This window comes from Tachysurus fulvidraco, chromosome 3 (assembly GCF_022655615.1).
Source record: "Tachysurus fulvidraco isolate hzauxx_2018 chromosome 3, HZAU_PFXX_2.0, whole genome shotgun sequence".
NCBI lineage: Eukaryota > Metazoa > Chordata > Actinopteri > Siluriformes > Bagridae > Tachysurus > Tachysurus fulvidraco.
Genome location: NC_062520.1, coordinates 31675888 through 31703217, shown reverse-complemented (window position 1 = coordinate 31703217; position 27330 = coordinate 31675888). Strand labels below are relative to the sequence as shown.

The 27330-nt window shown below is 42.4% G+C and overlaps 2 protein-coding genes across 7 annotated transcripts in view; both read right to left on the bottom strand.

Annotated features, from left to right (window-relative positions):
• Positions 1-1813: 1813 nt before the first annotated feature.
• On the bottom strand, positions 1814-18168 carry LOC113663728 (glycogen debranching enzyme-like). The gene is made up of 33 exons (XM_047810807.1): positions 18030-18168; positions 17335-17545; positions 17048-17217; positions 16699-16902; positions 13786-13967; positions 13510-13621; positions 13308-13434; positions 11506-11608; positions 11321-11418; positions 11094-11233; positions 10311-10498; positions 10003-10126; positions 9542-9705; positions 9341-9442; positions 9060-9215; positions 8803-8953; positions 8588-8712; positions 7977-8089; positions 7752-7886; positions 7533-7663; positions 7303-7439; positions 7075-7208; positions 6168-6343; positions 5954-6056; positions 5401-5626; positions 5049-5160; positions 4546-4681; positions 4335-4447; positions 4034-4245; positions 3112-3209; positions 2873-2960; positions 2633-2766; positions 1814-2541 (listed from the first exon to the last, which is right to left on the bottom strand). Exons 1-33 carry the CDS (start codon positions 18103-18105, stop codon positions 2406-2408), a joined length of 4617 nt encoding a protein of 1538 aa, XP_047666763.1. The 5' UTR covers positions 18106-18168; the 3' UTR covers positions 1814-2405.
• Positions 18169-21804: 3636 nt separating this feature from the next.
• rab11fip3 (RAB11 family interacting protein 3 (class II)) overlaps positions 21805-27330 on the bottom strand; it is a 30520-nt gene continuing 24994 nt past the window's right edge. For 3 of the 6 annotated variants that reach the window (XM_047810808.1, XM_027179102.2, XM_047810812.1), the window contains 9 exons: positions 27071-27205; positions 25261-25296; positions 25060-25147; positions 24743-24987; positions 24498-24579; positions 23875-24012; positions 23629-23784; positions 22613-22753; positions 21805-22503 (listed from right to left, as the gene is read on the bottom strand). In XM_047810808.1, coding sequence (XP_047666764.1) covers positions 22390-22503; positions 22613-22753; positions 23629-23784; positions 23875-24012; positions 24498-24579; positions 24743-24987; positions 25060-25147; positions 25261-25296; positions 27071-27205 — 1135 coding nt within the window. In that variant the 3' untranslated portion in view covers positions 21805-22389. The remainder of the gene's footprint in view (positions 22504-22612; positions 22754-23628; positions 23785-23874; positions 24013-24497; positions 24580-24742; positions 24988-25059; positions 25148-25260; positions 25297-27070; positions 27206-27330) is intronic. The other 3 variants (XM_047810809.1, XM_047810810.1, XM_047810811.1) reach the window with 3 other exon arrangements.

Below are 27330 nucleotides of genomic sequence, written 5' to 3'. Positions count from 1 at the left end.
GCAAATAGTAGACAAACAGCCAAGCTAAATTCCTTCTAGGTCAAAATTTCTCGATTCCGGATGTCATGCTCATTATAATCACAGATGACATCATTATATCTTCTGACCATAAAGATCCTCTTGAGAGAACAACAGACTGAGCAAACCCCCCCCCCCAAAAAAAAAAAAAAACAAACAAACAAAAAAAACAGTAAATTCTGGTTCAAGAGTTTGTTTTGTGTTCTCTTCTTATATATGATGCTTTATGGAAATAACATGTTTGACCAAAATGCCTCATTGTATAGAAAGTGAAATAATTTTTACCCATTGTTCGTAAGTGCTTGTAAATCTCTTGGAGCAGAAAAAAAAACTGTCTCCCAGCCAACGAATCCTCCCAGCACCTGAAGGAGAGATCACGCCGAGGTGCAGAAACATAAACATCACTTCGGTGGTTTATGCAGAGAGATGTGATGTAATGTGATGTGATGAGTGTAAGGCCTTGTTCTTTACCTGCGAGCACTTTAACGACAGCAGTGTTTATACAGTGTAAATGAAAACGTATCGTCTGCAACAACAAGAGTTTCGAGGTGATGAATTTACAAGTAGGTGGTCTACAAGCTGCGATACTAAGACTTTACCGTTTATGCTGATGTGTGAAAAGAAAAGCAGCTGTGACCGGATGAATCAGGCTGAGGATCATCACCAAGGATCCACATAGGATGAAGCCTCTGAAATACAGAAATAACATCATGCAGCATCTGAGGCCTTTCTCTATTCATCCTGGATTTTAGTTAATTAATTTAGTTAATTTTAGTTAATAATTAGGTCATCTAGGGACACGGTGGCTTAGTGGTTAGGACGTTCGCCTCACACCTCCAGGGTTGGGGGTTCGATTCCCGCCTCCACCTTGTGTGTGTGGAGTTTGCATGTTCTCCCCGTGCCTCTGGGGTTTCCTCCGGGTACTCCGGTTTCCTCCCCCGGTCCAAAGACATGCATGTTAGGTTGATTGGCATCTCTGAAAAATTGTCCGTAGTGTGTGAGTGTGAGTGAATGAGAGTGTGTGTGTGCCCTGTGATGGGTTGGCACTCCGTCCAGGGTGTATCCTGCCTCGATGCCCAATGACGCCTGAGATAGGCACAGGCTCCCCGTGACCCGAGAAGTTCGGATAAGCGGTAGTAAATGAACGAATGAATGAGTGTATTAGGTCATCTTACTTAAAGTAATGTAATTTGCATACCTGTGCTATAGTAATAAGTGTAATCGTGTTATATGTGAGCACCAACACTGTGTGTGGAAATTATTACAAGAGGCATAAAACTCTTTAAAAAAAAAAAACCAGAAAACACGGATAATAAAACATAATAACAATAATAATTCCCACTAAGTCATTGTGTCCATGTCCATGTAACCTTAAAGCATTAAGACAGTAATTTAAATATCAAAAATATGTTTTACTCCCTACACCAACCATGTGATTGTTAACCCTAACTCATTTACATCACAAGTCTATTCTAACAAAATGGCTTTTATGTTCTTGTTGTCACGTATTGTTGCTTATAAATATATGACTCTTGCATTAGAGAAAATCTGTCCTGTAAATATGACCGAGTGTATTTACGTACCTCGTCTCAGAGGTCTGATGCACTGTACATGTTCTCTCGCAGGAACGGTGTCCTGTCCTCTGTGACCTGACTCACAGGACCTTATTTATCACCTACATGCTTGAATGTTAGAAACACGGTTCATTAATGAAGAATAGCGGTATGAACACTCAGTGGTCATACCTAATGGCAGGAACTAGGAGTCAATTAAATAATTACTAAGGCATGAGAAATAATAGAGAATAGATTTTTTAGTATTCACTGGAGCATAATTTAACATGAGCAGATGCACGAGTTTGCATCAGATTTTAATTCTGTTTAATACTGTTTTTTTGTTTGTTTTTTTATGACACGGCTAGAAAAACAATCACGTTCATATTGTGATTCAACAGACAATTTCCATGCAAAAAAAAAAAGTTACATCTTCAGAGCAAAATAATTCAATAAAATTTGTGGACCACAAAATTTTTATGTCTTCCGAAGAGATGAAATTTAATCTATTTGAAGAAATCACTATGCCACAATATCGCGCCCGCTGTGAACGGACGAGTACGGCTTTACGTTTAACCTCGAAAAACTACATTTGCACTGATGATGATGAATAAATAGATATATATGAGGAGCATCAACATTAAAATGTTGACCATGAAAAGTTACATTTGCAAACAAAAACAAAAACAAAATCTGATTAAAATCTGTATAAATGAGGAATAAACTGATGTCTAGACATATACATATAAATCCGTAAGTATTAAATGAGGAAATTAAGGAACAGAAAGGAGTCCGAAAACAACCGCCCTGCTGTTATGAAGAAAAACAACAAATCTACGAGTCCTCAGGATTATAAAGATCATACAGCACTTCCAGGATCGTGCCAATGGACCAGGCTTGTGTCTCACAGCTGAAAGGGCAATGCTGTCCGTTCTCATTGGTTAGCTCGGGTAAACCTTTCCAGGGAGATCTAGAATACATAAAAATAGACTGCTCGTACATTCGGCTTTTCCTAACAACGCTTGAGATGTACAGTATGTTGAAGAGCTCTCTCAGCGTACCTTTCCAAGTGGACGATATGCCTGGAGAGAATGTTTCTGATCAGAATCACGGTCTGATTGTATACTTCACGGCTCATCTGCTTAGCAAAGTAGAGTTTGGCTCTAAGGAAGTAACTGACCAGCCAAATCCACTCCTGGCAAAGATGTGGACAAAACACAGTACGGAAAAAAGAATGAATATATTTATTTATCATTAATATACTTTCATGTTCTGTTAAAGGTGGTAGGAAGGGGACATACGGGTCCTTGGTGGTAATTGAAGCCTTTGGCAATGTTGTAGTTGTTGTTGTCCAGGTCCTTGTCATAGATGCCACAGTAAACCATGTCACTGTAAAATGTGGAATTATGAACTTTTTGAATTATGATAATCTTCCCGGAGACTCGTCTTAAGCTGGCCTTAGGGTTAGGCTAACCCTAACCCTAACCCTAACCCTAACCCACATCGTATTTGTTATTATATACTGTATAAGTTCACTCACTCTGGATCTAAAGTCTTTATTCCTAATGGCCCAAGCAGCTTCTTCTCAGCAGTCTCCAACGCTGACCATGCTTTATCCAGTGTAAACAGCTCAGGAGCCTGAAACAAAGACTTTCATGTAGACTGCTCATATAACCAGAACCAGAATGTCTCCAGTGGGGCCAAAAGTATGGCCACATTAACTGAGACTGCAGATGGGCTTCGGTGCCATGCATCCATCCATTATACAATCCACCCATTTCATCAGCCATCCTTCAATCAATTCAACCATTACTTCAGCCATTCTATCATCAATTTATCCATTCAACTGTCCATTCAACCACACACACTGTGATTCAACAGACAAAAGCATGGTGTTGTAGTTCATCAACAAATTTTCACTCTCTCACTCACTCATTTCCTACCGCTTATCCAAACTTCTCGGGTCACGGGGAGCCTGAGCCTATCTCAGGCGTCATCGGACATCGAGGCAGGATACACCCTGGACGGAGTGCCAACCCATCACAGGGCACACACACACACTCTCATTCACTCACACACTCACACACTACGGACAATTTTCCTGAGATGCCAATCAACCTACCATGCATGACTTTGGACCGGGGGAGGAAACCGGAGTACCCGGAGGAAACCCCCGAGGCACGGGGAGAACATGCAAACTCCACACACACAAGGCGGAGGTGGGAATCGAACCCCCAACCCTGGAGGTGTGAGGCGAACGTGCTAACCACTAAGCCACCGTGCCCCCTCATCAACAATTTAAAAAATTTTATTTTTCTGGTAAATTGGGACCTGATATTTGAGGAAACTTCAGGGTGGTAAAGGTAATTCTGCCATTACTGATTACATCACAGCCCTGAGTGTGTTATTTCTTACCTAAATTAATTTTTATCTTGGATTTAAAGCCCATTGTATGTTCTTACCACCACCATGGCGACTGTGAAATTGGGCCGGAGCTGATAATCGCACCAGGGACTGGAGGCACCATAGGTGTCTTTGTAAATGCCTCTTTTGTGCACTAGCTCTGGATGATTTTCATGTTTTTCCTCTGGATCAGGTGACACGTAGAACTTCTTCTCAAAGTTATCTTGGATCCTGCGGTTCCACTCTTCGTAAGACATCGTCTGAGTTTCACCTGAACGAAGGTGAAGTGTAGGTTAACGTCCATTATTAAGTCAACGATATTTCCCTTTGTTTCAGGATATAATATTAGAAAAGTCCTACCATCCCTCGAGGTACTGACGGAAGAGTAAGGGAAGTGACCGCTTTGGTTCAAATGGGTCAGCCAGCGCACAGTGGACTTGCAAAGACCCACAATCTCCACTGCAGAGCCATCTCTGAAATAAAAATAAATAAATAAATAAATAAAATCAAGCCACTTCATTTTTACATTCGTTATCGACTTAATAGACGGACAGAAGAACGGCTGCAGTACCTGGGTGTTGCTGGTATCCCACGATTCCCTGCTTTTTCGCTCTCACCCATTTTGTCCATCCATGTCCCACAGTTAAATCGATTCCCCCCATAAACGAAGCCTGTTTCCGGGTCGACTTTTGCGTCGACGTTAAATCCTGTAAATTATAAACGGAGGTGGAGCTGATGGTAGAGTGGAAATATTCCAACATACAAAGAAATTGTACAATAGTTTTCACATCTCATTTTAACTTGTCCAGAAGATTCTGCTTAGTAATATTTAAAAAGTGTTGCTGACTCCTTTTTTCGATTCTGATTGGTCAGAAAATGTTGAATGTTGATTACAAGTGAAGTTTACTGTAAGGTGAGGTGTGTTTAGTATTTTTGGAAGGAGAGTCTCCAGTGTTGACACATCACTGTGGTACTAAAGGATTAAAACCTTGGTCATGGTCAAAAAGAATTTTATTCCTTATTAATCTGGCAGCTTTACAAGGCCATTTAAATAATTATAAAAACTTGCCTGACCTTCATCTCTCATGTTGCAGTCGATCTGTGGCCCAGCGTACCGCTCTCTGAATTTGATGCCTTGAGCATGGCGCTGCATTGACTCCTGGATGACATTGTACAGAGGCTGGTCCTGGGATAATTAAAATGCATTAGTATTATTATTAGTAGTAGTAGTAGTAGTAGTAGTAGTAGTAGTAGTAGTAGTCGCAGTCCCCACAGTACTATGGTCCCATAGCACTTACAAAATAATTATTCAATATAATTCAATATCTAAACATACTAAATATAAACTATCAGCTAAATGAATAAATGCACATATAAAATCTAAACATCAAACAAATACGATATGCAACAATTCCTATGCTCTTACCACAGTGCCTGCAGGTTGGGGTTCAGAGTCATCTGTAGGGTACATGCGCGACACGTGGCATGATAAAATGTCCACACCATCGGGGACTATAGTGCAGTAGTCCTGGATACACTGCAGCCACCACCACACGGCATCTCTGCAGTTATACCGAGCATTTGTGCCTTCACCAAGCAAGTTGGGGATCAAGCCATGTCTCAGAGTACCAGCAAAGGACAGGATAATATTCCTGAAATGAATGTTTATGTAATAAAGACTTGTTGCAATACAGGGGGTTGCAAAGTTGGCAATGATAGTGTCACTGATATTAGCACCGATGTAGCCACACAGTGACAAAGGATGCAGCACAACCAATGTTAGGAAATATTCTTCTACCTTGGAAAAAAAGTACCAAAATGGACAAAAGTTCAAAATATTACAGTACACCCAGCAGAAAGTCTTAAAACTATAACTCACACTATATTATTGACTCAGATCCTAAGACCTCTCAAAAGCCTTTACCTTCTTGGTGAAGTATTTGTTGGACCTGTGTTTGGTGGGTTGAAGTATACTGTACCTTGCCTCTGTATGTCTTCCAGTGACCAGCATGAGGCCACGCAGGGCTATGAACGTGTCTCGGCCCCAGCAACGAAAAATTCCAGATGAAAAATGAGGCAAGCCTGTATAAGGAAATCCAAAATTCAGACAGCTTAAATTTCACAGGATACACAATGGTCTTGTTTCCATTGCTTTTGAGTATTAAGTTATTCGGCCATGATACTGTACTGTACCTGCAGCCACTGACACACAGCACTGCTCCTTCTGCTTAGTGATGTTGTTGAGGCGATATGGGACATCCTGCAGGGCAGGAGAAAGAGCAGGGAGGGCAGGTACAGGACCCACACCACACATTTGCACTGAGCCTAGTGCCAACTGCTTCACCAGGGTTGAGCCAACTCTCACAAAGCTGTAAGTTAGAGATAATCAGACTAAACTGTACACAGACATTCCAAAGGACCTTCCGGTTCTCCCTTTTGTTGGTGTTTAGATAAATGGGTTGATAATGGTGGATGACTGACCAGGATTGTGGGTGTACTCATGATTGGGTGAATGGAAGAATGGATGGATGTTTCAGATTGGGAGGGAGATATGTCAGATTAGAGTGTGGGTTGGAGAATCAGTGGTGGTTGGATGCTTAGATGAATGTACTGATGGTTAGATAGGTATGTGAGTGGACAGCTAGATGAATGATTGGATGGATGGATGGATGGATGGATGGATGGATGGATGGATGGATGGATGGATGGATGGATGGTGAATTGCTGTGAATTTGCTGATTGGTAGGTGGGATAGTATGATTAATAGGTGGGATGGATGGTTGAATGAATGGTAGGTGAGTTGACTGTTTTGTAGGTCAGTAGGTATGTCGGTCGATGGTGGGTGGTCAAGTGTATGGATGGATGAATTTAAGGATGGATGGAGGAATGGATGGATGGATGGATGGATGGATGCAAACTATATCGGTCACATACAAGAAAATCAGATTGCCGAAACCACCATAGAGGGGTTAAGCCTGAAGTAGAGCTCAATATAACAAACAAATAGAAAATAAGAAGGAAATGCTAAAAATACAATAAATAAATAATTGTGCTGCTAATAATAAGGGGAAAAAGTAGAAAACAAGTATTTAGGACAAACCTTGACATCTTATTAAAGACAACATCAACAGCTGTAGTGTATGCCCCAGCAATGATGGCATCAAAATAACATGGAACGAGGTAGCGTGGGATTCTTTTTAGATAGGCAAAAATGGCATAAAACCATTTCCCAACCTATGAAAGTCAGAGAATATTAGAGCAAGTGTCATAGACGATCGTTTTCAGAAGAGAACAACGGCGGACAAGTGAAGGAGCTTTTGAGCTTTACCTCTTTTAGTGCACCTTCTTTATTCATAAGACGAGAGCTAATGTAGTCAAGCATCCAGTCACCTTGCCTCAGGTTGTTGCAAAACGGGTGGCCGAGGTCATTCTTGGGCCGAATGTCGGAAAGCACTGACATGAACCCTGTGGAAAAAACAAAGAGTTTTGTATTTCAGTAGAAATAGAGAGCTTCGGTTCACAAAGACTTACAGCAAGTTGTAGACTCGTTCACAGTACCTTGAAGGCCTGCATACTTTAGAGACATCCAGGATGGGATATGGTAGCATCCGCCTCCGTCTTCACACTCCTCGTCATTGCAGCGGAATAGCAAGACATTCAGCTCGGCCAAGGACAGTTTGGAGACGAGGCTTTGGTGTTGAAAGTTAATTCAATTACAATCTGTGCAACAAGAATTAATTGTAGTCCAAAAATAAAAAATAAATTTAGTAGGCTTACAATTCCAGGGATATTTTCAGGATGCTAGGAACATTAGGGTCAGTCAGACTGCCCAATTTGTACATGCGATTAAATTGACAGAGTTGAGTACGCAGGAAGCCAACCAAGTCCCGAGATTTGGGGTCCAGACTCACCCTGCACAAGGGTAGCCACATGTCATTGACAGAATAGTGATTAAAGCTCTGTTAAAGTGTTCTGTAGTCAGTATTAGATGTATGTGTTTACCTGAAAGCAATCACGCTGCCCGGACTAAGACGATCAAAAATGATCTCATGGACAAACTCATTGCCACCGTTTCTTGTGGCATCTCCTTGTTTAACAACTTGGCTGTCCTTAAGCTGTTAAAACAAATCAACAGAAATCCACAGAAATAAGATTCTCTGTCATTTTCTGTTGTTCCTGTTCTTAAACTTCCCTCAATCAATATTTAGTTCATGCTTAGTTTGTTTATAGAATAAAATTACCCTACAATCTAAATGACGATAACCACAGTCATCGGCAGTGTCATCGGCATATAAGTGAAAGCCTACGTTTATTTTTAAATTGTATATCTACTGGACTCGATATAAAAGAAGACAAGTAGGGACCTAAAACAGAACATTGTTCACCATTTTGAGCACCATGTTGTCCTATTTCATGCCCTATTTCTGTCATGTGTCAGATATTTTTATGCTGTTACACTAGTTCTAATTATTATTGCTTACTACTGTTTACAGCTCCAGGCATCTGAAACTATTTATTAGTCATTACAGCATGCTGGATTTTCCAGCTGATCTAACAGTTTAGCGACATCCTGCCAGAGGGGTTGCTGTGTTGGTCACTCAGGCTCAGATTACCTGGAGGTGTTCCTTGAGCTCCACCGTGTACTCAGGCATGCCATGTATGCACTTCTCATCTTTCACATAGGGGCCAGAGTCTCTCTCCACTGTATGTGCCTCCAGGATCACCTCATCTATCTGGCCTATGCAGTAACAGTGTGTGCAGCACACCATACAATTATGATTTATCATTAATGCAAAACTTGTCTGATGTAGTGTGATGGTATTCAGACCTGGTATGAACATGGGAGACACTCTTTCATTATAGTGGTGTGTTTTGGGGTTTTTGAACGCTGTTCTAGACACAGTCACCACAGACTGGTGTGTGCTGGGACAGTGCCTGGTTACAGCCACAATGTCTTCATCCAGCTGGTCTACAAAAACCTACAACACACACAAATTGACATATACATAAATGGCTGTACAAAAAAGTATACAATTTTCTCATTTTTAAAGCTCAGCTTGATTTGGTCTTATGTGTCATGCAGACCTGTGTGAAACCCTTCTCAGCCAGTTCATGGTGAAGCCTGTTGAGTGCCAGTTTTCCTGCCAGGATGCCTGACTGGAGGTTCACCTCCCCAGGAGATGGATGTGTGGCATCAGAGTTCCATCTCGTGTACAAACGCTCCTCTGTGATTACTGAAATCTGATGCGATATAATTACGCAGAAAGATTACACATAAAAACTAGCCATAGACCCGACATTAAATACTGATCTCGTAAAATAACACCCAATTCGGGACCTATTAGCAAGTTTGCTATGCTTGTTACCTGATGAGGAACGAGTTCATCATATCCTCTGGTACTTCCTGTGGCACAACATGCCATAGACACAATTGCAGAACTAGGAAGGCAGTCGGACACAGACCGAACCTTTAACAAATGCAAATAAAGTGAACATTCACAAACAGGTCTGTAGTTTGCTTACCAACTCATAAGTACAGAACTCATGAAACCTCCTTCTCTACCAACCTGGACAGGACACTCATTGTCATGGCTAATGTCAAGGAACATAGCATGCGCTATGCCTGAAACCAAAGGTCTTAGTTTGGGTTGAAAGAAGGACCCAACAGGTTCCCCACCGAAGCGATACACCAGCCTGCCTTCCTCCTGACTGTCCACAGCACTCATTGCCTCTGGTGAAAAACACAATGGACAGTTTAGTCTGGTCAACTATCTAGAGTTCTCGTCAGTTGATGGTATGATGGCCAGCTATGACTTGTCTGTATTTCATGATTTGGTAACTGAACTCCAATGAAAGATACTGAAGATATTGTAGATATCTAACAGGGTTGCTGACCACTGGCATTACTATAAGTTGTTAACAAAGGGGTTTTCAAGTCATTTTGACAAATTATGACAGTAAAATTGCATAACTACAATCAGTTGAACTTGATCCATATAGCAAGTTCTTTCCCAGGATTTTGCAATACCTCTGATAAGACTTGTTATCCCCAGACGGTTGACAAAGGTATTGTCGAGTTGGTCACTGCCTGTAAAGAGCTCAGCTATCACGTACAGGTTGGGTCGGACTGCCCTGGCAGCAGCTAACATTGCCTAGAACATAAGGTGAATTCCAATACAGTGCTTGATTTGGTTAGACTCATCGGGTTGGACTAGTTAACATTCAATCAGTCAATTTAAGGAATCAGTTATCAAAACCTCTTAGGTTTAATACCGTTAGATTTCATTATGTGAAATACCTCAGAGAATTAAGTAGGAATTTATAAAAATATCCCACCTCAGCCACATGTAGAGGTGTGGAATGGCAATTATCCAAACGTAAACCACAGAAGTGTTTGGCAGTTATCTCTGTATACTTCTTCATGTGGTTCCACAGATATGGACAGTCCTCAGGTTTATTTCCATAGCGGAGCTTCACACTGTCACCCCAGCAGACTAGTTCTCTCCTCAAGTAGACGTTAGAGCCTGGTGAAAGAAAGAATAAACAAATTCAATTAGAATACTGGTGGGCACGGTGGCTTAGTGGTTAGCACGTTCGCCTCACACCTCCAGGGTCGTGGGTTCGATTCCCACCTCTGCCTTGTGCGTGTGGAGTTTGCATGTTCTCCCCGTGCCTCGGGGGTTTCCTCCGGGTACTCCGGTTTCCTCCCCCCGTTCCAAAGACATTCATGGTAGGTTGATTGGCATCTCTGGAAAATTGTCGTGAGTGTGTGAGTGAATGAGAGTGTGTGTGTGCCCTGTGATGGGTTGGCACTCCATCCAGGGTGTATCCTGCCTCGATGCCCGATGACGCCTGAGATGGGCACAGGCTCTCCGTGACCCGAGGTAGTTCAGATAAGCGGTAGAAAATGAATGAATGAGTAAATTAGAATACCCCACGTGACCATGTGTAAAACACCGATCTAGACCAGTTTTATGGTGCATTGGTGACCAAGACCAAGACTTGATTAAATGCTAGAGTGGTATTTGAGCGAAAAAATACTACTAGATGTTCCTTTGGACCAGTTATGGTCATTTTGTTCAAACAAAAATTTCTGTCAAACAAAAATGAGAGACCCACCTGGTTCTGCAAAGTTCCTGAGGGGATCATCTGCCATCACCCATCCATTGTGAGCTTGGAGATGACACGCATCACCTGCATTTTGAAGCAGCAGTTCCTCCTCCTCCATTGACATGTCCTCAAATGGGAAAGTGAAATATCTGTATTAAAAAAAAGAATCATTTAAGATTTTTTTTTAATGTTAGGTATAGTTCAGTGTCTTTATATATCGCATAACAAACCTTTACCTCTGAACCAAAGGATGTTTTTCGGACACCGAGCCAAGTTTGGGACCGTTTTTGGCAAGACGCTCATATCTCACAGTCTCCACTATGCAGTTCACAGCCTGAGCATAAACACCAGGAGGGGTCGTGTTCATCGATTGTATCATCAGATTTTTTTAAGGATTTGAAAAGTGTGAGCAGGGACAGACCTTCTCATGATGGCTGTGCATTTCCTTACAGCACTCCGAGTTCAATTTCTCCAAACTCTTCTTGAACATATCACAGCATACTTGTATCGCTGATAGGCTGTTCCTGTCGATTAGTAAAAAGAGCTTATAATTTACTTAAGGAAATGTTCGAGTTCGGTCAAATCTAAACTTCAATATCCTGAACATATTTAAACAAAATTATCTCTTCACAAAGATGCCTCACACCTCAATACTATACCTCTATATATATATGTATATTGTATATCAGGGTGCTTTCACACCTATAGTTCGGTTCATTTGGTCCGGACCAAAAGCAAAAAATGACCCATTGTAGCTTTTTATCAGTTTTGGTTCCTTTTCACACCTCACCGATCGTTCTGTTCCGCACCAGTTGAAACGAACCAAATTGCAGTCATGTGATAACATCCACATCACTCATTGGCCACATGTTTTTGAGCGTATTTCCTAAACTGCTTCTCGATTAGTCAGAATAAACGTGCGGGAAATTTCAACGAAACTCCGGAAGTAAACAAAAAGAGTAAAATACAGCATACAGTACACCATGGAGAGACGACCGCGCGCTGCGATTATGTTGGTGGTTGTAATCTACTACATCACTTGTATACAGCTTTCTATGCAAAGTCTTCATTTTCAGAATGAAGCGTGGATGCGGCTTATCATTTTAATGCACTGCAAACAGCGAAGACAGGAGGCTTCGAGCATTACTTTTGCGAAACCGTGACATGCTCATCTTCCGAAAATATTGCCAACGACCCACTACGGCAGCCGGTTTAGTCCAAAATGCGCAATACTTTTTGCAGTTAGGTCTATTCGATCTTGGATTGTGTTCTCACCACAAATGAACCGTACCGGAGTTCGTTCAAAAGCGTACTGAGACCACCTCTTCAAGGAGTACGCTCGTTTGGTCCGCTTTTGGTGCGCACCAGAGTTCGATTGCTGCGTTCTCACCTGCCCAAACGAACCGCACCAAATTAGCGATCGAACTCTGGTACGATTCAACCGAACTAAACAAGGCAGGTGTGAAAGCACCCTTAGTTACCAATACTTAGCCTGGTCAGGTATGTATCTTGGCAACCGAAGCTCAAGACTGATTAACAACTTAGAGCTTTTATCTCTCTGGTAGATTAGCTAATGGATTTATAGCTGGGTTAGGGTTAAGATTAGGGTTAGGGTTAGGGTTAGAATAAATTACTCTATTAAAGTCTATCAAAACGTGATCGTATGTTTATGGACATGAATGTAATTGATTATGACTGAAAGAATTGTGTTCTCCCCGTGCCTCGGGGGTTTCCTCCGGGTACTCCGGTTTCCTCCCCCGGTCCAAAGACATGCATTGTAGGTTGATTGGCATCTCTGGAAAATTGTCCGTAGTGTGTGAGTGTGTGAGTGAATGAGAGTGTGTGTGTGCCCTGTGATGGGTTGGCACTCCGTCCAGGGTGTATCCTGCCTCGATGCCCGATGACACCTGAGATAGGCACAGGCTCCCCGTGACCCGAGAAGTTTAGATAAGCAGTAGGAAATGAATGAATGAATGACTGAAAGAATTGTTCCTTCCTTCTTGAAAGAAATACTACCATTTAGACCATTTAGCAGTCACTAAGTCCATCTATTTTCCAGCTTCATCTCAATTTGGCAGCATATAAGCTTTGTCCACGACATAAGGTGAGAATGGGACATTCATCTACACATATTAACGCATCTCTTTGACTGATTGGAAATCCTGGTCAATCACAGTGTACTGACCCTTGAGGAACTGGCACATTTTAGGTCAGAGAACTTACGTGTGCCTGCCAAACATGTCCAGTGCCACCTTCATGTCCACTGTGTTGCCAAAGCGTTTGAACTCGGGGTCCTGTATGATCTTCAGCTTCTGTTCCTTCTTCATTTCTTTCCCAGCAGGTTTGCCATCTATGGTACAAGAACACAAGTTAGAATTACATCCTGAGCTTTTACAATGCAAGAGTACAGCGTTGAGACACTCACTGGTCTGCAGAAGTTTATTAAACTGCTCTATGGCTTGTTCGACATTGACCTGGAGAAACTCCCAGAGCCTCAGGTGAGGAAAAACCTCCTTCCACAGAAGTTCACGAAGTGTCTAGAAAAAGAAAGTGTGACTCATTTATCGTGATGTAGGATTTTATTTTCTCACAGAAGTTAGAAATCAAAATCACTATGGTTATATGATATAAGAATAATTATACTAGGTTATGGTCAGCAAATCTTGACAGACCATAATAGTTCTCCGTAATCCAAACTCACACTGAGCTTCTTTTCATCCTCAACCAGAGCTGGTAGGCCTCTGTCACTGTACTTTCCATTCGCGATGTCACAGCTGAAGTGCCAGAGAGCTCGATCCAGTATCCAGGCTGGCTTTAAGTGAGGAGAATTCGCCAGGTTGTAGCCACATTCAGGGTGAAGACTCAGCCATTTACTGTTAACCGCTACTCAGAAGAAGAAGGGCAAAAAAAAAAAAACAATTTATATGAATAGGACGATAAAATAGCTCGAGTATAAATCTGTATTTGACTTTACACTCGCTGGCCTCTTTAATAGGAGCTTTCAAACAAGCGATCATAGAAGCACAGAATTATCACTCCGAGGACCGATCAAACGACACGCTGCAATTAAACTAAACTGGGAAAAAATGGAAAAATGCAGTCAATTGACTGTCCGGTTCTGTTGAGATGGTGCCAAGTGAAACATCTGATTATTTGATTATCAGCAGTTTCTGAAACGCTCAGTCCGTCCCATCTGTCGCCGGTAACGACGTCATTAACAAACAGATTTTTCCCTTTTTGTGATGTTTGAAGTAAATCTTAACTGAAGCTGTGTGACTTTACCTAGCATAAGTTCATACATTCATATACCATCTACCATTTTAACCGTTAATCCTCGGTGGTGTTGAATTTCAGGATGAGGGCAAGTGAGTGTCCTTGTGAACGCTGGGTTTGACATGTCTCACGGTCATTTTTAATCCACTATATATAACTTTTTTCTTTCTTTTAACCTTATAGAAAACTATTATTATTATTATTATTATTATTATTATTATTATATTATTTTATGAATGTCATTTTTTCTATTCGTGCTTCCTTTCATGCTTCACAGTAGGTTACAGTTCTTGTTTCTCACAGTATGCCATATGCATAATCATTAGATTCATCTCTTATGAGGTTTAGCTTGAACATTTGTTTTAGAAGTCCCAATTTAACCCAACCAGCCATGTTTAACCAAGACTAGAATTAAACTAAACAGATGGGTAGCCCACCGGGAGCATGGCTGAAGATAAATAGCTTTCTTAATATATCGAAACATTTTGTGTTCTAGTTCTAGATGTTCTGCTTTAAAAGCGACAGTACAGTATAACGTCTTTCTGAAAACTCCCACCACCAATTTACCTCCAATTTAGTATGTGTACTGTACTGTACTGGACAACCTTAAATCTATATCAAACCTTTAGCAAATAGTTAATGTGTGGGTAGACCTGCTGGAGGTTCACAGGTGAGTGTCAGGTCATCAAAAGTTACAAGTCACAGTTTTTATGTAAAGTGGACATCGACCTTCAGTCATACCAATATGACCAAGCAAGAGTGTGCTGCTTAAGCCAGTCAGGATTAAAGAGAGTTTTGACATCGTCCCATCACATACAGAGGACAGAATGAAATACAGTAATGGCAGAGATAATGCCAAGCTCTACTTTTAGAGCCCGACAGTATCAGTGAAATGTCAAAAGACCACACCATTGTCAAGCACTAGCGGTTTGCTGGCCAGGAAGCCACAGTACCATGGTACTCCTGCTGCCAACTCACATCTGTCCTTTAAAACCTTTTGACCCATTTTCCTAAGACCTCATTCCATCAAGGCATGTTTCGAAAATTGATATCGATCTATCAACAGCAACAGAGCTTCCAGAATGCTGAGAATGTTGATTAAGAATGATGCAACCGGGACATCTGCCACTGCAACACTGCTGCTCTGAGGTTGGTTCTGCATTGGCAGCAAACAGTTCAGTCTCGAACCAGTAGCTGAAAAGGTCAGGGGTTTTGCTCCTAGTGGATAGAATTTTTCCATGTAGTTTGGGAGACTGGTAACAATGTGTTTACAAACCCTGGGTTGCAGGTCACTTGAAAGGGGGTTCTTGGAAGACCTTAAAGATTTATGTCCTCCAAGTCTGCTCCAAAGGTTTGACTAATCAGTGTTATTACCTATAATAAGAATTCGTGTGTTATCTTCTCTGTATACACCATACTTTTGTTAAAATTTGGTCAATTAGACCAGAGGTCCCCAACCTTTTTTTCGACGCGGACCGCTCAATGTTTGATCATTTTACCGCGGCCCGCTGGGGGTGGGGGGTGGTGGCTATACAATTAAATTCAAATTATTAATTTTAATGTAATTGTATTTAAACATGCCTTTTTAACTCACTACAACGCTAAATCGATGAGAACCCTGAGCTTGTTTCTTTACAACGAGACGGTTCCATCTGGGGTAATAGGAGACAATGACACCGAAGTGTGTCGCTTATGTCCAGTTTATTCCGTCGTTTTGTTTCGGTTGCCGTCACTGCAGAAATCCCCGCTTCACACAGATAGCATGTCGGAAATGGCGATAGGGATGTAAGTGCTGTGGTGACAATCTCAGGGTATTCCGCCATGACTTTAATCCAGAACACCGGCAGAGATTCTAACTTCCTAACGACGTCTGTTTCGTGCTCATTTTTGCTAATTTGTGGGTTAAATTTGAGCAAACACAATATACACGTACACCAAGCACTGTTAAACATGACAAAGTACCGGTGAACAGAGAGAAGAGCGATACACACCTTCTCTCTCCACCAAAGCTACAACACCACTGCCGCTTGCAGCCGCTCAGCTCCAGACGTCACCTAAACCCGGCCCGATATCATGATATTTTGCGCATGCGCGGTATCGGTGCGGCTTTAGGTGACGTCTCTCAGCTCCCGGTTAACCTCTCGTCCATGGAAAGTCGCACAAACCCGAGAGAAATACACCACAGTAAATAAAATGGGAATAATTTAATGTTCCTTGGGCAGCCCGGTACCATTTGGTCCACGGACCGGTACCGGTCCACGGCCCGGGGTTTGGGGACCACTGATTTAGACCGTACAAAAGTTTTTCTTGAGCCATGAGGCAGTCATTAAAGACTTTGTACCTGTATGGTTGTATACAACGTCTGTGATGCAAACCATGTTCCACTCTTTCCTGATCTTCTCGGTCAGGTTCCCCACATCGTTCCATGTGTAATTCTTTCCCGGAGGAGAGAAATCTGGGTTCAGCTCCAGCTGGTCAGCAATCGAGTAGCAGGAACGTGACTCACCCAACGTCTGCAGTGGCGTCAAGTGGATCATATTGTAACCTGACACAAAAAGAACAGACACTTTTGCCTAGACACCCAACCAGCTACATGTTATGGCTCTAAATCCCACCAGGGAAATCGTTCCATATCAACAAACAATACTTTAGTATCGCTATCATTTAAGCAGTTCATATACAGTACTCACCCGTTTCCTTGGACACTCTGAGTCTGTCTAGCCATTCGTCCAGCGGCCCGAGGCACTTAGACAGGTAAGTCTGAGAGGTGATGCTATCCAAAGGGAGTACCTTCCTTTCATGGCCCACTCGTAGCACGGGGTCCACCACAAAATATCCACCACCATTTCTCTCTTCATCCCTGGAGGCAAAACAACAGATGATGGTAAAACGATACAGCGCTGTTTAGAATGTTTTTATTACAATAAAAATTCCAAACAAAGGAATCAAATTCAAAATAGCACAATCCAACACTCACCCACATCCAAAGTAATACTGGTACGAGCCAGCAATCTCCAGGTCCAGTTTGCAATACTTGTCCGAGTCGAACTCCTTTCCACCGGGGTAGATCCATTCGAGGACACGGAATTCAGACCTGTTGAATGTTTGTCGTGGTGCAGGGTAATTGGTGTGAACGTGCACATTCTTTCCCTGCAAAGTTGGGCCCAGTCGGAACTGAAGCTCGAAGCCTGAAAGAAGCAAAGAAACAGCCGTTTAAAAAAAAAAAAGACAGAACACAAGTTGTTCAGACTTAAGCTTACTTGACCTCGGTCTTACTCAAGTGCTTTGCCTAAAGATACTAAGGTGTCTTGTACTATCTCGTACATGTGCTTGTACTATCTTGCTGTTTACGGTCACCAATCCAGCAATATACCCCGACATATTTACACTTGTGTGACACTTTTTACGTAGCCCATCTACGTTCAGTATAGACGTACAACATGAACAGATCCACATAGGAACAGAAAAGAAAATGTAAACAAAAACCAAAGCCTGCTGCTAAACCTGTACCTACAGGATAGGATATTCTGGTCCTCCTGAGCTTTAGTGCAAAAAAGATTGAGAAGTAAAAAACAAACCTCAAGTTACCGACTACATCTGTCGCAAAGAAGGCATTCAGAGGAACCTTTAGCTTGCTGTTAGAAGTGCAGTAAGAGTTTTTTTTTATCGTACCTTGCTCCAGGCGAAACAGAGTCTTCTCAGCTCTCTCCATGTCATTGAGCAGACTGGTCTGTCCACACCGGAGCATATCGTTCTTTTTTTAGGATGCCCTTTACCCGTAACCATGTGTCTGCAACAGCATGATAAAGCAGGACACAAGGGAACAATGTTCTATGTGCTGATATTGGGAGACACATACAGGTTTATCATTCGTTTGGACATACGGACGACTAATGGAGAGATCGTTAAAGGAGTCCAAACTCGAGACTAACTTTAAAGTAACTTTAAAGACATCGGTATGTAAATATGTGGTGTGTAGAATTGTCTCTCATTAACACTACAGTATCGATCTCTGTTCAGTTGAAACATTTAACTTTTCACGCTCCATCTCTTAGGAATAACCTTTTTTTTATGTAAAATTAATTAAAATATCTAAAATTAAATAAAAAAATAATAAATAGGGGGGCATGGTGGCTTAGTGGTTAGCACGTTCCGGGTTTGGGGGTTCGATTCCCACCTCCGCCTTGTGTGTGTGGACTTTGCATGTTCTCCCCGTGCCTCGGGGGTTTCCTCCGGGTACTCCGGTTTCCTCCCCCGGTCCAAAGACATGCATGGTAGGTTGATTGACATCTCTGGAAAATTGTCCGTAGTGTGTGTGTGTGTGAGTGAATGAGAGTGTGTGTGTGTGCCCTGTAATGGGTTGGCACTCCATTAAGGGTGTATCCTGCCTAAGGGTGTATTATTATTATTTGCAAACATTTGAAAAGATTTATTTCTTTTCCATTTATTTTACGTTCCTCATTTCAACAAAACTTAATAAACATAGCGTTCACTGCTTAAAGGAAATAACTGTAGTATGAATGATAGTAAAATTATACATTATAGAAACCTACAACATAAATCTAGTTTTGTTTCTTTGTTCATTTGTAAGCCTTTAGTTCAAATCTTTCCATATATTTTTTCAAAATTCTTGTTATTTTCCTCCCAAAACAATAAATTCTGAACAAAACTGGTGAGAACATCCACGGCGATTCGGTTTAGTACGAAATAAATGTCAGGATGTTCAGATGAAGAGCTTCTTAGGGTTTGAAACACTTTTCCTAGCTGAAACATCCCGATTATTTAAGGTACATATGGCTAAGTACGGTGACCCATACTCAGAATTAATTCTCTGCATTTAACCCATCCAAAGTGAACACACACACCGTGAACACACACCCAGAGCAGTGGGCAGCCATTTATGCTGCGGCGCCCGGGGAGCAGTTGGGGTGGGTCTGTGTTTAGCTCAAGGGCACCTCAGTCGTGGTATTGCCAGCCCGAGACTCGAACCCACAACCTTAGGGTTAGGAGTCAAAATCTCTAGCCATTAGGCCACGACTACATTCATCAGTTGAAATGTTCAGCTTTAGCAGCCCTGCTGTATCCAGTGAGATCATGCGTATAGAGTGACCTTCCGGATTTCGCTGTCTGATACGTTGGTTTCGTTGTCTGACACCTTCACCGTTAATGCATTGTCTGGATGTGCATTACATGATCATGTGAGTTAGACGCTGTGTTAGACACATGGACGTGTTGAAAGAGTCACTACATTATTATACATTATTATACATTATTACAAGGCTTGGGTGAAGGATGATGTATAGGAAGGTGTGTGTTGGGTTAAAACCTGTTCTTATCGAGAGTACGGCATTCATTTAGTTTCACTATTTAAATACACTTTCACACACACACAATTATTAGTACAATAAGACCAGCTGTGTGACCAATTACACACCTTCCTTAGCCCCCGATTCCACGTGATTTAATTATTTATTTTGTCTAAGCACAAAGATTAAGTCACATGACGAAATTCTAACTAAAAAGCAGCACACGTTGAAAACCCAAGTTAGCTTTGTAAGGAAAAAGAGAGGACGCCATACAACGTAAGAGATATTATCACTTTATTGATTCCCATCTAGGTTCATTTCCTATTTTTATTGTTCACCTTTATACAATTACTCGAAAAAAATCTACAGGACCCTCAGACAGTAAGAGTAATACATCTTTGTGGGCCATCAGTGAAAAGAAAAAAGAAAAGAAAAAAAAACTTGCAGCAGAAGACAATACTGATATCTTAGTTTATCCTTCTATACACATCGTTTTTATATATTTTCTTTTTACAACAATAAGGTGTGATGTCTACGCCTAGCTAAAATTAGTTTCCACGATGTTCTAAGTGACTGGTGGAGCTCCTGCTCCTGCTTTGGAAGTTTTTGGAGTGTGCGAGTGCAGAATCACAAAAAGTAGAACGCATATATACACAAATCATTCGGTATCTATATACATGTTAAGGAGAGAGAGAGAGAGAGAGAAGGCCACTCACACGCACTCGTTAGCATGTCAAGGATTCTTACAAGCGACAGAAAGTCGTGTTCAAGAGCGTCTCTAAAGTAGATCGCACGATGCCGTAAACAGAAGGTGTTGATTCAGATATAGCAGGATTTCACAGAGCAACTGATGAATGAATGAATGAATGCATGACAGAATAAAAAAAAAAAAGCTGCAGGAATAACTGACCTGTAGTGTCGAATCTGTGCAGGTGACAACAATCTCTTATATTCTGCACATGTCTAATCTATGGAGTAAGTCAAACATCCAAGCTCAACAAGATGCGGTCTGAGAAGGAACAAATTGCCAAATAAAAAGGTACTGCAAGAAAGTATTAGTTTAGGGGTGTGCATACTTATGAAGCTTTGCATTTCTGTTCCCGGACATAAATGATTCAACTCGTTTCCAAGCTCTGTAGTAATTGCGCCACCTGCAAGAGGGAGTCTTAATCCGGAAAATACTGTGTTACGTTCGAGCGTAATACTGTATGTGAGCTCCTAAATCAGGCTGCTGAGATCTTCACACACACACACACACACACACACACACACACTCGAGTCACGTGACAGTGGAAGACAAGAACACACGCCTTCCTTCCGTCTAGAAAACACCTACAATGAGTGAAACGTGATGAGGAGTCAGTCTGCAGAGGATCATTTCAGGTTCTGAAGATGGAGATGTGTGTGTGTGTGTGTGTGTGTGTGTGTGTGTGACTCAGCAGGTTCTTCCAAGGCTTTCACGCCCACCTGCAGTCTCTCTCTCCCTGTGGTTTGTCAGTTCATAATAATTTAATCAGAAAATAAGCTCTCATCATTCCATGAGAGATCCGTCGAAGTTTATCGAGTGCAACTTCAGCTTCCGTGTGAGGAAATATATATATTTACTTCTTTGATTTTTATATATAGATATTTACATGTAGTCGTTCGGATCGACACGAAACACTGTTCTAATGTACGGAACGTCCTTCGTTCACTCAGCAGGAAAGCGCACGTGGGCTCAGAGCCACGCCCCTTTATCATCACAAAGCTCCACCGCCGTGACTTCGGCTTCAGCCTTCTGCTTCAGCCTTCTGCTTCATCGTAATAAATACACAGGAAGAAAACAAACTAAACGCAAATTTACACACAACTCGTTATCACCATAACGATATCACTTATAAATTATAACACACACACACACACACACACACACACACACACACACACACACACACACACACACACACACACACTCTCAGGACACATAGTGTCCCTCACATCTGTTAGGGCTCATGGAGTTAAACTAGGAGTAAAACAAACAAACAAACCCAAACAGAAAAGCTGTGTGTGTGTGTGTGTGTGTGTGTGTGTGTGTGTGTGTGTGTGTGTGTGTGTGTATTAGGGTTGCCAGATCATCGGAATATATATAAAAAATAATTTTTGTCTGGTAAAGGTGGCAGTGTGTGTACTGTATTTACTGAAGTGAGTTACTAGAGATTTAAGCACTTATGTACGTCGCTCTGGATAAGGGCGTCTGCCAAATGCTGTAAATGTAATGTAAATGTAAAAGTGGATATTCTTCTGTTTTGGATGCGACAGCTTGCCGTCGTGTCGAACCGAGCTCCAATTGGGCGTCATTTAAGACGGAGGTTCTATAGTAATAGTAACTATAGCAACCGTGATAACCGTGGGAGCTTATTACATCACAGACGCTGTTCTGAACACCAGGTGATGTATAAATGTGAATGTAACCTTAAATACAGATTTTTAATTAAATCAAGACATCCCTAACACACACACACACACACACACTTCATTCCTCAATCCCACAGCACAGGGAAGTCACAGGAACCAACATACACTGTAACAGGAACACACACACACACACACACACACACACACACGCTTTCTGAAATGATGCCTTATGACTTAAGAGCAGGAGCGAAGCTGTGATATAAATAAGATCATCTTGAACGTGTACGTCGCTTCAGTGCCGTTGTGAATTCGGGGGTCTGTTGCCATGGTGATTATTTGACCTCGAGTATAGAAGGGTTGGACTCCATGATGGCCACGATGATGCGGTCGATGTAGTCCTGCAGGCGGAAGTTAATCTCCTCCTGCTTCTTGATGGCCTCCATTAGCTACACACACAAATGTTTTTTTTAACATGGTCAGTTTATGTACATTCATGTGTGTGTGTGTGTGTGTGTGTGTGTGTGTGTGTGTGTGTGCGTGCGCATGTTGACACACCTCTGTGCGAGAGACGTTGTTGATCTCTGCTGCCAGCGACTCAGACAGAGACTCGGTGAAGAGGCTTTTGGCTCCCTGAATGCTAAGGTTGATGATCTGTCCATTCAACTCATCATTCTGCTCCTTTAAACTGCGATTATCCTGGAGAGAGAGAGAGAGAGAGAGAGAGAGAGAGAGAGAGAGAGAGAGAGAGAGAGAGAGAAGAGAGAAGAGAGAGAAAGTGAGAGAGAGCAAGTGAGAGAGAGCAAGTGAAAGAGAGCAAGTGAGAGAGAGAGAGAGCCAGAGAGAGCAAGTGTGAGAGAGAGAGAGAGAGAGAGAGCCAGAGAGAGCAAGTGTGAGAGAGAGAGAGAGAGAGAGAGAGCAAGTAGTGAGAGAGAGAGCGCAATTGAGGGAGAGAGAAAGAGAGAGAGCGAGCAAGCAAGCGAGAGAGAGACAGAGAAAGAGAGAGCAAGTGAGAGAGAGAGAGAGAGAGATGTTAAATATACATATTCCTGCATTTTAGATTCGTTGTTGTTTTTGTCCCCATTGTTTCCTCTGTGGTCAGAAACGAGCTCCTTGTTATTCTGACATAACGTGTTTAAATCACACTATATTTAGTGTTCAGACTTCAACTACAACAGGCTTCTTATATCCACATGTAGATCATCATCATCATCATCATCATCATCATCACCATCACCTGCTGGAAACATCCTGCCTGATCAGATAAGTGCTGATCTCCAAACAGCTGGGTAGAGACACCTGGCCGTCACTACAGGTTATTTTTACTGCATGTGTTAATTAATGTCACTTACACACACACACACACACACACACACACACACACACACACACAGAGAGAGAATGTGTTTATTATAATCAGAGACGATGTAGTGTGTGTGTGTGTGTGTGTGTGTGTGTGTGTGTGTGTGTGTGTGTGTGTGTGTGTGTGTGTGTGTGTACAAATGCAAACCGGGAGCCAATGAGTTAATAACGTTACTATCTTCTACAGCACCGACTTGTGTAACCTTCCGTACCTGCTTGAGTCGTCGGATTTCCTGCTCCAGCTCGTTCTCTCTCATGTGTGTGTTGTATTCCTGCAGTCCGGCGGCAGGTGAACGTCCTCGTCGTGCCTCCATCTCCAACTTAAACAGCTGCAGCATTTCCAACTGCTTCCTCAAGTCCTCGATCAGCTACGGAGAGAGAAACGTGAGATATAGACAGAAAGAGAGAGAGAGAGAGAGAGAGAGAGAGAGAGGTCAAGTGACCTTTAACACTCTCACCTCCTGCGTGGTCTCTTTTTCTTTCTGGCTGGTGTGGCGTTCGTGGCTCAGCTTGTCAGCCATTTTTCTGCGAGACTCCATTTCTTCGTTCAGACGGTCGGTCACATCGTCCACTTCGTCCTGAAGTTTTCTCTTCTCCTGAGGACAAAAAGCACAGAAGCGTTAAGGTGTCTTTGTCCACATACAGTGTATTCACACACACACACACACACACATATATATATATATATTCCAACACACACACATACAGTATACACACACACACATACACACACATATATATACCAACACACACACACGCATATATATATATATAAATAAAACACACACACACACATACATATATATACCAACACACACACACACACACACACACACACACACACACACATACATATATATACCAACACACACACACACGAGTTGTGTGAAGAGCAGCACTTAAACAGAGTGTAAAATATGTACATTACATATGAAGGGATTCTATTGAAAGGAACTTCTGACCAATCAGAGTGAAGAATTCAACAGCGCTGTAGCTAAGTTTAAGCTGTTCTTGTAGCAGTTAAATTAAATACAGTGCATCGTATAAAGGTTATAAAACCGTGTGTGTTTTCTCTCTATACCTCTTCCAGTCTTTCGATGTTAGCTCTCAAACAGGGCACGCATGACCTTAACTCACTGTTCTCTTCATCCAACTGCTGCAGCCTTTAAGGACAAACAGCACACACACACAAACATGTGGTTGATTTCATAGACCAAAATAATATAGAAATGTATTTACATGTGAAATCATTTTCAAACACAAGGTGGCAGTAAAATGTATTTAAACTGATCTCTTAAGAGTTTAACACAAGCCCAGATGTCGTACCTTGCCTGCAGGTTCTCGATCTCCAGCTCTCTCTCACGCTGTAGCTTGCTCAGAGCGTCTCTGTGTTTGCGGGCGAGTGTGTTGAAGGTCTCGTCAGCATGGAGCTCCTGCTCCTTGAGCTGCTCCTCCAGGGCGTTAGCACGGTGCACCAGGGTCAGGTTCTCCTGCCGCAGACGTGCGTGCTGCTCCTCGCTGGCTGCCGAGTCCTTCTCCAGCTCAGACACTCGCCGTTCCAGGAGTAGCACCTACACACGTACAGATCATGCTGTGAGATCAGATTCGGGTCTGATATAATGACCCTGGAACAGAAACCGTACCTTGTCAGTGATGTCACTATCAGCGAGGTCCAGAATGTCGCGGCTCAGGTCGTTCATTCCATCCAGACCACTGGTCTGTAACAAGTGCCTGAAACACACACACACACACACACACACAAACATCTCAAAATTAGTTACACGACAACTTGTTTTTTTTTAGAAGCTCCTCTAGCAGAAAAGTTCAGAAGAGGATATTCTCACCTTGCTGCCTTTTTACTGGAAAGTCTTTTACTGGAGCTGAGAGTGGGACAGACGAGGACAAGAGAAGGACGGAGAAAGAAAGGGACGACAGGAAAACCGTGTCAGGAACAAAAACGGAAAGAGGAAAGACAGAATCATCCTGTCATCCTCAACACATGACTACAGCGGGAAGGGGGAGGGGGACAACCAGGAAAAGAGGGCTGTTTGACTGGTCAGCTGAACAGCATAAATCTACCAGTATAATAATAATAATAATTATAATTATTACAGCAAGTGACGCACGAGACGGAGTCTGATGGTCAGTAAAGACATGACAAAATCCCTCTTATGAAAGGAAGCTGGGGTCGGAGATGATACAGGAAGGTTAAGAGCCGTGTTTAAGGGCCCGGCAGAGGCAGTTTGAACCCCTGACGTTCTGAACGGTTGCCCCAGAGCCTTAATCATATGAATCACTACTGCACTGATTGAATGGAGGCTTCTGAGTGGTGCAACAGATAAACAATTCCCCCTCTGATGCCTGCAAACCCCGGACATTAATTAAATACCACAGACATTCACTGCCCGGGAACCAAGAGAGCAGAAACAGCATCATGTATGTGGAAGAGGGCAAACAGCAGTTTCCTTAAAGCACCCCGTTGTGATTGGGCAACATGGAAGCTCACGTCCATCAACACAGCTATACTTACAGACCAATGGCTTTTTCAATTTAGAACCAGTTCTTTCTTTTTCGACAGCCAAAGCACCGGCTCTGGAAAGTGCTCAGGAAAAGTGGTTCTTAAGTAGCACCAAAACGTTGCTGGTCTATACTTAAAAACCGCTTAAGTCAGGAGCTGGGGCGGGGCTGGGGGTGGGGCTGCTGGGGCGGGGCTGTGGGCGGGGCTACTGTTAGCGGATTTGGTAATGTACCTTAAGTATACTGATGTTTAATACACTTTTACTTTACCACGATATGATCAGTTATCAGCACACATGATAGTAGGTAGCTACATGCTAATGCTAACTTTTTTCTGTGTTAATGATAAAATAACGTTATGTACTTTCTTGATCATGACCTCCGTTTATACAGATCACACGGAGCCGCACGTACAAGTCGGATTCGCCGCGTTTGGGTGTTAATGTAGTTTCACAAAGCCATGAGCATTAACAGTAAAGTAACATCCACCATTGTTGTTGTTGTGTTTGTCGCTGCTGCGCTAACGTCGCTGTGTAACTCGGCTCTGTGATGCTCTCTAGCCGGTGGAAAGACAAACCGGTTCTTAGAAGGTTCACCAGTGGAACCAACTTTGAACCAGCACCAGTGCTAGCTCTGAACCAGCACCCGGTTCTTTCCGGTGGAAAAGGGGTAAAAGATGGAGGACACTGGATACTGTCTACATCACACAACAGAACCGGATATCAATGTACTGTGCTTTTTTGACTAGTCTATTCAACCCCTATTTAATAATTAATTTCCTATTTAATCTACTATATATGCCGGGGGTTAAGAGTGCACTGCGTCACGATCTAACAGGAAGTTGTGCGCCTAAACAGGAAATACGGGATTTAAGATGAGTGTAAATTATTAATATATATTTTAAAAGGTAAAAGGTGCTTAAAAGTAAACTTCTACACACCTTACATGCTTATGCATCACATCACACTTAATAACACACACACTCTACATAACACACCACAGCACACTGCAACGAGCAGTGTGTGTGTGTGTGTGTGTGTTGGGACGGGCTTGTGAACCAACTCCCCAACACACACACACAACACACACACGCAGTTGGAGGATACACACAGCAGGGAGTGTGTGAGTGAGTGTTACCTATTCATTTCTAGAAAGTGCAGGCGGGTGGAGAGATCCTCAAGGCGGCTGAACTGTTTGTGACAGTGAGTGCAGAAAAACTCCAGAGATTCCGACTGCAGGAAATTTTGGAAGCTGGAAGGAAAAGGCTCAGAGCTGAGCGAGGGAGCAAAGAGGAGGAGTGGGTTGAGGAGGAAGAACAAGAGATGAAGGAAAAGATTGAAAATATAATAAGGAAAGAGGGATGAGTGAGTAAGCGAGTGAGAGCGAGTGAAAAGGAT

Coding starts and splice junctions, on each gene's coding strand:
- LOC113663728 (XM_047810807.1), bottom strand. CDS start 18,105: ATGCTCCGGTGTGGACAGACCAGTCTGCTCAATGACATGGAGAGAGCT. Junction 10,127..10,310: donor CACCTCTACATGTGGCTGAG/GTGGGATATTTT, acceptor CTTATGTTCTAG/GCAATGTTAGCTGCTGCCAG. Junction 7,440..7,532: donor AAAGTATGCAGGCCTTCAAG/GTACTGTGAACG, acceptor TTTTTTCCACAG/GGTTCATGTCAGTGCTTTCC.